The sequence below is a fragment of the Chiloscyllium plagiosum genome, chromosome 10 (genome assembly GCF_004010195.1).
Source record: "Chiloscyllium plagiosum isolate BGI_BamShark_2017 chromosome 10, ASM401019v2, whole genome shotgun sequence".
NCBI lineage: Eukaryota > Metazoa > Chordata > Chondrichthyes > Orectolobiformes > Hemiscylliidae > Chiloscyllium > Chiloscyllium plagiosum.
This window is the reverse complement of record NC_057719.1, coordinates 37,848,872-37,861,759: the sequence shown is the minus strand read 5'-3', so window position 1 is coordinate 37,861,759 and position 12,888 is coordinate 37,848,872. Positions and strand designations below refer to the sequence as shown.

Here is a 12,888-nt window from a genome sequence, read left to right as displayed (position 1 = left end):
AAGGAAATCACTAAACTAGTGTCTCTAAGAAGTATTTCATAGTTGTACTGGTATGGCTGATGTAGATTGCATGCAGTAATTTAAGCATGCTTCTTTTTAAAAATAAACTTCAATTTATATAGGAATGGCCTCAGAATAAAGCAATCAAATAACTGATTTGGAAGCTCACACATTTTAGTTGAATGCAGCAGTTATCCTTGGCACACGAAGACGCTCACAACAGAAATTAGATAAAATAGTGGGTAAGCCAGTTTTAATAGTTTACATTGAGGGAGGAATAATGGCTGTAATTCCTCATTGCTTTGCAATAGTACTATGGGATTGTTTGTACATGTCTCAATCACCACAGTAAGCAGAGAAGACTCCTTGTAACTTCTCAGTCAAAAGATAGTGCCTGTCAATTATCGCATCTCAGCACTAAAGAGGGAACAAGGAACACTATACTTGTGAGAATTCAACACTCCATTTTCTGACTTAGGTTATAATGTTGTCAACTGAATGAGGCCCCAGCTATGAATAGATCCAAGCGTCTATGTAAGCTTGAGCATGTGCACATGTGCGTACATATACACTTTTTTCTCCCTCTGTGAAATCACTGATTTTACTACAAGTGAATCGCTGCTCAGTTTAGAAACATGTAGACTTAAGCATGCAAGACGTAAAATAATCAGATTACTATGACAATTGGACAATGGTTCACAATAGCTTATGAAAGATTCAATAATCTACCTTAAATCATACAGAATGTGAAAAAAACCTTGAATAGTGGACACAACTTGGCATTTAGATATTTTCACGCAAGGTTACTACATCAGCAGTTATCAAAATGTCACATGTCATACGCTTTGGCTATCACTAGACTAATCACATGATGACACAGCTGTTAAAATGTTTTGATTTTAAACAACGTCACCATGATCCAAAGCACAGGGTCGGATAACACCTACTCTGCAACACTGTTTAAGTTTTCCATTTGAGGTATGCTGCAACACACAGTAAGCTCTCTCGATAGAAGAATGCCCACGAGCTCTTCCACCGACAAATAAAATCATCAACAATTCCCCAGCTTTACATTCCATTTCTATTTCTGCTGATACATTGAAGATTATTGATAATTTATGAATTCTGTATAGCTACAAGTACTGTAATAAATCTTCATTTGATTAGTTGAAGCACTATTATATAACTTTAAAGTTTGTTTTTGCGTTTTCAAATTAATGAAGGAGGCCATGACTAAGCTACGGAATGAATTTTGTTCAGTCTGTCAAGACTATTTTTGGATTATGACAAGGAACTACTCTCAGATCATCTCAAGTGATAAACTAATGATTAAAGCAATGAGAAAAAAGACTTTCGATTTTGCTTGTTGAATAGTAATGTTAAGCTACCCATAAAACATCTTATTTCCTTCATATTCAAGAATCTATGTTTAATTTGCATGATCTGCAGCAACAAATATTCGATTCTATATAGCAGCATCTCTCAATGCGCCAAAAAGCTGCCTTCACACAGAACACTCAAGACGGCCCACTAAATCTGCATAATGACTGTAAACAAGGACACCAGAAATTATCACATACATGCCCTGTTTCACACAGACAAAAACTAATCAAATTATTTGTTCCTATAAACTATTAAGTGTATAAATAATAAGTAGGCAGCAGGGAAGGATAATCAACCAGTAGGTGTCTCTAGGCCCCTTAATAGTAGCTAAATTGGTGGGACAGAGAACAAATGAAGAGATAATGAGGGCATGTAACAAAGACAGCACACTCATCAGGGATGACCTTAATCTTCTTGGAGATTGGGATGCTCAGATTGGCAGAGAAAAAAAACCATGAGGAAGAATTCAATGTTTTCAGGACAGTTTCCTTGAACAATGTATTGCGAATCCAACCAGGCAGCAGGCTATTTTGGATCTGGTGATGTGCAATGATGCAAGTTTTAACAGATGATATCACAGTAAAATGCCCCCTAGTAAAGTGAGATCAGAGCATGGTTGAATTTAACATTCAATTTCAGAGGCAGGAACTTGAGTCAGAAACAACACTGCTAAGCTTGAATAAGGTTTTAAAAGGGAATGAGTGCAGACTTGGGTGCAGTGGATTGTGAAAGGAGTTTAGCAGATATTGAAAAAACGAATCCAAGCTTCACAGCAAAGGTACATTCCAATGAGGAAGAAACTGTCTACATAAGCCAATGAGAGCTAATCGGAGAAATTAAGGATAGTATCAAATTGAAAGAAAAACAAATGTAGCAAAATTGAGAGGTAAACCAGAAAGTTTTAAAATCTAACAAAAGAAACCAAAAAAACCCAGAAAATAAATCTTGAGGGTAAACCTGCATGTAATATTTTATTTACTTTATTCAAGGGATGTGAGCATTGCTGGCTGGGCCAGTGTTTCTTGCCCATCCTTAATTGCCCAGAGGGAAGTTAAGAGTCAACCACATTGCTGTGAGTCTGAAGTCACATGTGGGGTAGATCAGGTAAGAACAGCAGCTTCCTTCATGGGTTCCTTCCAGGGCATTGGCAAAGGCTAAGGTCGTTTTCTGACTATTGACAGTAATTTCAGTGTCATCATTACCCTCTTAATTCCATGCCAGAGCGAAGCAAGGCCTGGACAGTATCCAGGCTTGGGTTGACAAACGGCATATAAAAATTGTGCTTTACAAATGCTAAGCAATTACCATATCCAACAAATCTATTTAATACACTATGATTGCCGAGTCCTCCAAAATCAACATCCTTAAAGTTACCATTGACCACAAAATGAATTGGATTAGTGATCTAAATACTGTGACTACAATAGCAGGTTAGAGGCTAGGAATCCCATAAGTAATTAACCTGCTCCCTCTCCTATACCTGTCCACCATCTACAAGACAGAACATACAAACTAGAGGAACAGGCCATTTAACGGATTTGTTTTTTCAATATCTGCTATTGTTCCTGAACTATCGTTGCTGCTAAGCTCCTTTCACAATCCACTGCACCCAAGTCTGCCCTCATTCCTTTGTAAAACCCTATTCAAGCTTAGCAGTGTTGCTTCTGACTCAAGTTCCTGCCTCTGAAATTGAATGTTAAATTCAACTCTGTTCCACCACTCAATAAGATCATGGCTCATTTAATTGTAAACTCAAATCCACATTTACACTAATCTCTAATAACCTTTCACCCACTTGCCCAATAAGAACCTGGCTACCTTTGGCTTAAAAACATTCAAGATCTATGAACCCAACATCTTTTCAGGAAGAGTTCCAAAGACTCAAAATCCTCTGAGAAAAAAATCTCTTCTCAGTTTTAAATGGATGACATTTATTTTGTAACACTGACATTTGTAAAGCTTTCTCTCCACATCTACCATGCCAAGACTTCTCTCGTGTTACAATAATGTCACCTATTACTCTGCTAAACTCAAATGCAAGCCTAGCTTGTCCAACTTATCCTCATAAGACAACCCACTCATTCCAACTATCAGTTTGATACATCTTCCCTGAACTGCCTCCAATGTATGTAAATCCTTCCTTGAATAAGGTAATCAATACTGTACTCAGTACTCCAGACATGGTCACATCAGTGCTCTGTCTAACTGAAGCTAACCTCTCTACTTTTGAAATCAATTTCTCTCTCAAAAAATTATTACATTCTATTAGTTTTCCGAATTACTTGTTGTACCTTACTTTTGTCATTCATGGAGAAAGTGAGGTCTGCAGATGCTGGAGATCAAAGTTGAAACTTTATTGCTGGAACAGCACAGCAGGTCAGGCAGCATCCAGGGAACAGGAGATTCGACGTTTCGGGCACAGGCCCTTCTTCAGGAAAGGTCCTTTCCTGAAGAAGGGCCTGTGCCCGAAACATCGAATCTCCTGTTCCCTGGATGCTGCCTGACCTGCTGTGCTGTTCCAGCAATAAAGTTTCAACTTTTGTCATTCATGCAAGAGACCACCCAAATCCTTATGCATCTCAGAGTTTTGCAATCTCTCACCACTTAGATAATATGCTGTTTCATTATTCTCCCTGCCAAAATGGACAAGTTCACATTTTCATACATTATACTCCATATTCCATACATTTGTTCACTCACCTAACCTACCGCTATTTTTTTTAACCTCCTTGTATCCTTTTCACAATTTATTTTGCTATCTACCTTTGCTTCATCAGCAAATTTGGCAACCACACCTTCTGTCTCTTCATGTAAGTATAAATTGAAAACAGTTCAGATTTCAGCACTGATCCTTGTGTCACACTATTCTTTACATCTTGCTTAACTTAAAACGACCCATTTATGTCTACTCTGCTTCCTGTTAGCCAATCTTCTAGCCATCCTAATATATGTCACTCCCTACATTTTGAGATTTTATTTTCTGCAATAGCCTTGATGCAGTACCTTATCAAATGCCTTCCGGAAATCAAAGCACGTCACATCCATTAGTTCCTCTTTATCAACAGTAGGTTTTAGCTCCTCAAAGAACTCCAAAAGACTGGTCAAACAAAACTTCACTTGCACAAACTATGTTGTCTCTACCTCATTACCTTTAACATATCCAAGTGTACTGCTGTAGCCTTTTTTAATAGTTTCTAACATTTTGTCGATGACAGATGTTAATTTCATTAACTTTAAGTTTTCTGCTTTCTCTTCCTTTCCTTCCCGTTGAATAAAGGAGATGGACTCACAATCTTCCATCTAATGGGAACATCCTGAAACAAGGAAACTTTGAAAACTTAAAACCAATACATCAACTATCTCAGTAACCACTTATTTTAACAGCCTCGGATGAAAGTCATCAGAATCCAGGCACTTGTCAGTCTACAGCTCCAACAATTTACTCAATACTGCTTCTATGGTGATTGTGATTTTCCTGAGGTCCTTCCCCCTTCCCTTCTACTTCTTGATTTAACACTATTCGTGATATCTTCGATCGTAAAGGCTGATGCAAAATACCCATTCCACTTATCTGCCAATTCTCCAAGTTTCCTTATTAATTATCCATCTCACTTTTCATAGAACGTTCATTTTGTTAACTATTTTCATTGAATGACTGTTATAATTCTGGATAGCTTTGCCTTCTAATTATTTTTTGGTCTGTTTGTGTTTTTTGTTTAATATTCTGTCTAATCTTTTGACTTGCCACTTGTCTTTGCATAATTAAATGATTTTCCTTCATTTGGTGCTATGTTTGACAATTTCTAGTTACTAACAGATAGTCGGTCTGTCCCTTGAAATATTTCTTACTCAGGTGTATAATATCTATTCGTGTGTATTTTAAAATACCCCTCATGTGCCTGCCACAGCATTTTGATTGATGTATTTTTTAACCTAACTTGCCAACCTACCTCATTGTTCTGCTTTTAAGATCTTTTATTCTCCTTAGTTAAGTTTTAAAGAATAGTTTCAAACCCACACCTCTTATCTACAAACTGAACATAAAATTCAACTATATTATAGCCACTGCTACTTAGAGGTGCCTTCACTATAAGATCATTAACTAATCCTCTCTCAATGCAAAATAGTCTACTCTCAGGTCAACTTGAGATCATGCTGCCTTAAGAAACTATCCTAATGATATTCCACAAACTCACCAAGATATCTTTGAATTTTCCAGTCCATGTATCAATTAACATCTCCATAATTATCATGATGTTTTTCTGCTAAACTCTCACTATTTTTTCCTTTGTGCTCCACCCTACCATATGGTTACTATTAGGTGGTCTTGTGCACCACTCACACAAGTTAATCCTTGCCTTTATCATTTCTGATTTCTAGCCAAACTACTTCCATATCCTGCTTTCCTGAACACAGGTCATCCCTTTCCGTTATGCTAATTCCATCATGAACTAACAGAACCACCTTTTCTTAGTTTCTTATATTTCCTGTACCCTTCAATACTGAGATCTTAATCCATGTCATGCTGCAGCCATATCTCTGGGATGGCTATCAGATCATATTTATTCATTTCATTTCCACTTGTGCTCTCAGTTAATTTGTTTTGCTTTCAATGCTGTGTGTGTAATGATACACTGCCTCTACTTTTACTCTTTGCAAATTCTCATCTTATCTGACGCATTACTCTGAGATTCACACATTACTTCCCTCCCCATCGTGGTTGGTTTACCTCGTCCCTTATAAATAACTTTCTCTTTGGCCTTGGATCTGCTCTTTGATAGATCACATCTTTCCAAATTTCACCTCTTGCCCCATCGCTACTTCCATAGTCTTATGGGTGGCAAGAATACTGGCCCAGCACAAGACTATCACATTGGCTGAGACCTCACTTTCCCAGCACAGGTGCCAATGCCCCACAAACCAGAATCCGATGCTCCTAATATCTATTCTGCATATTTTAAAATACCCCTCAAGTGCCTGCCACAGCATCTCAATTGATGGATCCTTTAATCTAATTTACCTCATTAACTAACAGTCTTCCAACCCGACTCAATTCCCCAATTTGCCCTATAACTTGATTGAGTTTTTTGAAAAAGTAACAAAGAGGATTGATGAAGACAGAGCAGTGGACGTGATCTATATGGACTTCAATAAGGCATTCGACAAAGTTCTTCATGGGAGGCTGGTTAGCAAGGTTAGAAATACAGAGAGAAGTAGGCATTTGGAGATAGAACTGGCTCAAAGGTAGAAGACAGAGGGTGGTGAAGGAGGGTTGTTTTTCAAACTGGAGTCCTGTGACGAGCAGTGTGCCACAAGGATCGGTGCTGGGTCCACTGTTTTTCATCATTTATAGAAATGATTTGGATGCGAACATAGTTTAGTAAGTTTGCAGATAGCACCAAAATTGGAGGTGTAGTGAACATCAAAGGAGGTTACCTCAGGGTACAACAGGATCTTGATCAGATGGGCCAGTAGGCTGGGGAGTGGCAGATGGGGTTTAATTTGGATAAATGGGAAATGCTGCATTTTGGAGAGGCCAATCAGGGCAGGACTTATATATTTAATGGTAAGGTCCTGGGGAGTATTACCGAACAAAGACACCTTGGAGTACAAGTTCATAGTTCCTTGACAGTGGAGTTGCAGGTTGATAGGACAGTGGAGGTGGTGTTTGGTATGCTTGCCTTTATTGGTCAGTACATTGAGTACAGGAGTTGGGAGGTCATGTTGCACCTGTACAGGACATTGCTTATTGCATTCAATTCTGGTCTCTCTGCTATAGGAAGAATATTGTGAAACTAGAAAGGGTTCAGAGAAGATTTACAAGAATGTTGCCAGGGATGGACAGTTTGAGCTATAGGGAGAGGCTGAATATGTGGGGGTTATTTTCCCTGGAGCATCGGAGTCTGAGTTGTGACTTCATAGAGGTTTATAAAATCATGTGGGGCATGGATAGGGTAAATAGACAAGATCTTTTCCCTGGGGTGGGGCAGTCCAGAACTAGAGGGCATAGGTTTAGGGTGAGAGGGGAATGATATAAAAGAGACCTAAGGGGCAACATTTTCACACAAAGGATGGTACATGTATGGAATTTGCTGCCAGAGGAAGTGGTGGAGGTTGGTACAATTACAACAGTTAAAAGACATCTAGATGGGTATATGAATAGGAAGGGTTTGGAGCGGTATGGGCCAAATGCTGGTAAATGTAACTAGATTAATTTAGGATATCTGGTCAGCACGGACAGTTTGGACCAAAGGCTTTGTTTCTGTTCTGTATGTTTCTATGACATCTATGACTGTGTCAATTTGCATATGGTTCAGGTAATAATGCAAATATTATGACCTTTAATATGCTGCTTCATAATTTTGTACTTAGCTCCGCATACACTCTATGTAGAACTTCCTCCGTTGTCGTTACTAACTGGACTATGACAACTATATTCTTCCTCTCCTACTCCAAAGTCCTACTCAGCACTGAGCAGACATCCCAAATCCTGGCCCAAGGCAGGCCACACAGTCAATTGGACTCACACAGTGAGTGGGGGTGAAGGCAATGTCTTGAGCTTGATATGACTCAACAGTTTCAGAAAAACTAGAAAAACATCGACGTAAAGAGTAGAAACATCTTCTCAACGTACTGAATGTGCAGATAGGAGAAAGATGGAGTAAATACATTTGGACATAGCCAACGTATGTGCACTATTCAGAAAATAAAGAGCTTCTTGTAACATGATGGTATTTAAAACAAAAATCTTACCTAACTGTGTAAGATCCAGTTTGGTCCAGTGCATCCCACTTGGGCAGTTTTCTGACAATGTCCTAATGTGAATATTGCCCTGCAAGTCCAGACCCCAGACTGCGTCATGGCTAGCAGAAATCTGCACCATCTCTACATCAGGAGGTAACTGTACAGTTGAGGGGCGAAACTCAGGATTTTGGTCACTGATGCAGAAGAGGTCCTTGTTGCTTTGTCCCAGCCACAGAAAGCTTCCTTTGGAAGATAAAATGACAGAGGAAACTAATGTTCATTATTTCAATAGCAAATTAACCAAATTTCCAATAAGCTCAGATGCAGACAAAAAGTCACCTGGGAGATTTCCATAGAAGGAGGTTGTAAAACAAATGGACCTATCAAGACAAATAGTAAAGGAAGAAACAGACCATAATTTAGCAGTCTTTTCATAAACTATAATTTGTTTGTGTAACACAAATTATTTTGAAACAAACATTTTAAAAGTTAATTGTTTTTTGTCATGTTACTTTAGAATGTAATAATTTTTAATACGAAAAGACTAAATGCTGCAATACAGCAGGTTAATAATTCTCATCACAGCCAATGGAACAACAGAGGGGCAGAGTTAATTCTAAGAAAGAAAATAGCTTTTAAAAGTATAGCAACAGGAATCAGTCATTCAACCCGCTGAGCTTAATCCATCATTTATTAGATCATGAGAAGTGGCAGATGGAGTTTAATTCAGATAAATGCGAGGTGCTGCATTTTGAGAAAGCAAATCTTAGCAGGACCTATACACTTAATGGTAAAGGTCCGAGGGAGTGTTGCTGAACAAAGAGACCTTGGAGTTCAGGTTCATAGCTCCTTGAAAGCTTTGTCGCAGGTAGATAGGATAGTGAAGAAGGCGTTTGATATGCTTGCCTTTATTGGTCAGAGTATTGAGTACAGGAGTTGGGAGGTCATGTTGCGGCTGTACAGGATATTGGTTAGGCCACTGTTGGAATATTGCGTGCAATTCTGGTCTCCTTCCTATCGGAAAGATATTGTGAAACTTGAAAGGGTTCAGGAAAGTTTTACAAGGATGTTGCCAGGGTTGGAGGATTTAAGCTGTAGGGGAAGACTGAACAGGCTGGGGCTGTTTTCCCTGGAGCATCAAAGGCTGAAGGGTGACCTTATAGAGGTTTACAAATTCGTGAGGGACATGGATAGGGTAAATAGGCAAAGTCTTTTCCCTGGGGTCGGGGAGTCCAGAACTAGAGGGCATAGGTTTAGGGTGAGAGGGGAAAGATATAAAAGAGACCTAAGGCGCAACATTTTCATGCAGAGGGTGGTACGTGTATGGAATGAGCTGCCAGAGGATGTGGTGGAAGCTGGTACAACTGCAATATTTAAAAGGCATTTGGATGGGTATATGAATAGGAAGGGTTTGGAAGGATATGGGCCAGGTGCTGGCAGGTGGGATTAGATTGGGTTGGGATATCTGGTCGGCATGGACGGGTTGAATCGAAGGGTCTGTTTCCATGCTGCACATCTCTATGACTCTATGACTGACCTGTACACCAAGTCTCTTTATTCCAGTGGTAAAACTTTAAAGGAATAAGAGAAGGGCACTGAAAGGCAATAGGTTTTGCAGCCTAATGCATGCTGTAGCACACCTGTGTCGACAAGGGACTGCTAATTCAGATTCTTAACTCCTGCATTTAGCCAATCATTCCATATGCTGCCTAGGAGAAAGCTCCATGGGAAAGTGTACTCAGGTTTTCATTCTATCTGGTACCTTCAATTTACATTAAGTTTTATGCAGGTACAAAATCTTTCCTTTCTGTAGCACTAGTTAGAAGTGCTTATAAATACTGATAGAATGCAAAGATTTTTTGAGGAAATGAAAATATTTTGTGTCAGCAATTTTATGACCTGCTTTAACTCTTGATTTTAGAAGCAATAAATCATGTTTTGGAAAGCTTTGAAGTTACCAGTTTTGTAGATAACAGCTAAATGATGGAGTTACGTTACTCAAATATTCAAGAAAACTTGAGGTTCATGGAACTAATGGTAAATTCTCTGATGATTTAAAAAATATATTTTTGTCAGTCCTAAACACCACCTGGGAAGTTGGACTACACCGCTGTCATTTGCAAATTTGGTGAACCTCTTCAGGGATCAGTTTTACATCCACTGGTGCTAAACTATTCATAAATGATAGCAAATTGTATGATGTTCTCGTGTCTATGATGTATCATTTTATGTAAATTGACAGGATCCATAAGAATGTAGGACACCTAAGGGGAGTTAGTTCTTTCGCAACTGTGATGGTTATTTAACGTTATCCAGGCCTTTGTTTACCCTTTTCTTACTTTTGAAAATCTTACAATAAACTGAGTTACTTAATAACTTTATTCTCATAACAGTTACAGTAACTATGGTTTCCCTGCAGCCTCACTTTTGTTTCCTACTCCCAACTATCATTTTCTTTTACTTCAGTGTTGGGGCTGGGGAAAGAAGTCTCCGTATTAGAAAAAAACAGCATGTAGCTGAAATCATGCACAAACATCTCCAACATGGTTTCTATCTAATTTTTCCAACGATCCAAGAAAAATTACCAACTTTTACACTGTCTTAGCGCCAACTCTCAAAAAAGCCCCATTCTCAGATCAGTGTGAGATCTTTTTTCCTACTTCTCATAGAAACCTCTTTTGGCTTGCAAATGACATAGCCAAGTGGTAGCAATTTCAGGCCATTGTTTATATGTTAAGCCAAGTCAAAGATAAATGATTACATTTCAAGTGAAATGATGCCCAGTGGTATTGTTGCATAATCCAGAAACCCAGGCTATAGTCTGAGTCTGATGTTTGAATTCCACCATTGGCAGAAAGTGAAACTAGAAATTGTAAAAATTGCATTAGAAGTTTAATGACAAAAGCACTGTCAGCTATCCTAAAACAGCACATCTAGTTCACTAATGGGTAAAAACACTAATGTCCATTAGGGGAGGAAGTTGACCTACATGCAACTATAAATGCACAGCAATTGACTCTCAACTGCCCTCGGAGATGGCTTAAAAATCACTCAGTTATATTAAACTGTGAAAACGTCTCAAAGAAATTATTGGGGACACGGTAGGCATAGGGGTAATGTCACTAGGCTAATAATCCAGAATCCATGAAGAAGATTGCGGAAATATAAGTCCCATTCCTATGGCAGATGCTGAAATTAGAATTCAGCAAAAATCTAAAATTAACAGCTGGTAAAATGGCAAACATGTATATATTGTCCACAGTTATAAATACCCCATTTATTTCATTAATGTCCTTTGGGGAAGGAAACCTACTTTCCATATCTGGTCTGGCATACATGACTCTAAACCCACTGCAATGTAGCTGACTCTTATCTTCCATCTATAATAGCCCAGTATGAAACTTAGTTTAAGGGCAATTATGGACTAACAATTAATGCAGGCACAGTGAGAGAGGCCTAACATCCCATGAGTAAACATGGCCAGCAGTTAAAGCAGCTATTCATTCATTATTCTGATCTGGAATTGAACTCAGAGCTCAGAATTAAACCCACTGTCATTTAATTTGTCCCCTTCGCCTTCCAAATTTCTGCTGCATCCTTTAAAGAGGGTGGTGACTTGCCAATTCTGATGAAGAACCTGCATAAAAAATGATAACCCATCTTTACTCCTTACAGATAGTAACAGATCTGTGCATTTCAAGATTTTTGTCCTTTCAACTTTCTATTTTTCCCTTTCTAAGCTTTTTCTTGTCTCAGTAACTACGCTTGTAAGCAAGTCAGCACTTAGGGCGGCACAGTGGCTCAGTGGTCAGCACTGCTGCATCACAGCACTAGGGACCTGGGTTCAATTCCAGCCTCGGGCGGTTGTCAGTGTGGAGTTTGCATGCCCTCATCATGTCTGCATGGGTTGCCTCCAGGTGCACTGTTTTCCTCCCACAATCCAAAGGTGTGCAGGTTAGGTAAATTGGCCATGTTAAATTGCCTAGCGTGTTTGGGGATGTGTGGGTTGGGTGCATTAGTCAGGCATAAACATAGAGTGGTAGGGAAAATGGGTCTGGGTGGGTTACTCTTCGGAGGGTCGGTGTGGACTTGTTGGGCCAAATGGTCTGTTTCCACACTCTAGGGATTCGATAGGTTCTACGTATTCAGACACATTAAGGAAATTCTGGAACTACTTGGCAAGCTGTGGAACACAGAAGCAGTCTTATGCTCTTGAACCCAATATAGCCAAGAAGTTGCTTTTGCCTCTGTGAAAGTTACAATATAAAGTAGATGCAAGTGCAAGAACTATTAACACAGTTACATGTGGCAGAGACTAACCTTTTTTAGTAGGAGACATGGAAGCCAGGACAAAAGCCCATTTTGTAGCTGATACAGTTCCTCGAGGTACAATTGTCTTCCAATATGTTGCTATAGAAGTAAACAGAATAATATTTTAATAGCTTACTAACATGGAGAGGTTAAACTCAGCTCACAGTGTTAACAGACAAAAGTAAAAATATGTTGACATAGCAGCTCAGCTTAAGGGTAAGTACTGGACGATAACATATTCTTTAGTTATGATTATTAACACCTCAAAAATAGAGTTTAGAACATTCCCACTTTAATTGCCTCACAGTCTAAATTAATACAGAGATCAAACACAACAAAGTCTACCATTTGAGGATTCGCTTCACTGTGCGAAGCATTCTGTGCACTGTACTCCATTACATCATTAATGTTCGCTTAACCACAGTTGTCACAGGATACACTACATCCACA

At 39.0% G+C, this 12,888-nt stretch overlaps 1 protein-coding gene and 1 long non-coding RNA gene across 6 annotated transcripts in view; one reads left to right on the top strand and one right to left on the bottom strand.

Annotated features, from left to right (window-relative positions):
* tecpr2 (tectonin beta-propeller repeat containing 2) overlaps window positions 1-12,888 on the bottom strand; it is a 113,813-nt gene that overhangs the window by 31,860 nt on the left and 69,065 nt on the right. For all 5 annotated transcript variants that reach the window (XR_006312754.1, XR_006312753.1, XM_043697447.1 and 2 more), the window contains exons 15-16: window positions 12,448-12,537; window positions 8,137-8,370 (exon numbers count right to left, since the gene is read on the bottom strand). Coding sequence is in view for 3 of the 5 variants with exons in the window: in XM_043697447.1 (XP_043553382.1) it covers window positions 8,137-8,370; window positions 12,448-12,537 (324 nt within the window). In the remaining 2 variants the exon portion in view is untranslated. The remainder of the gene's footprint in view (window positions 1-8,136; window positions 8,371-12,447; window positions 12,538-12,888) is intronic.
* Window positions 1-12,888, top strand: part of LOC122553531 — a 48,440-nt gene that overhangs the window by 12,648 nt on the left and 22,904 nt on the right. The gene's annotated exons all lie outside the window — the stretch shown is intronic.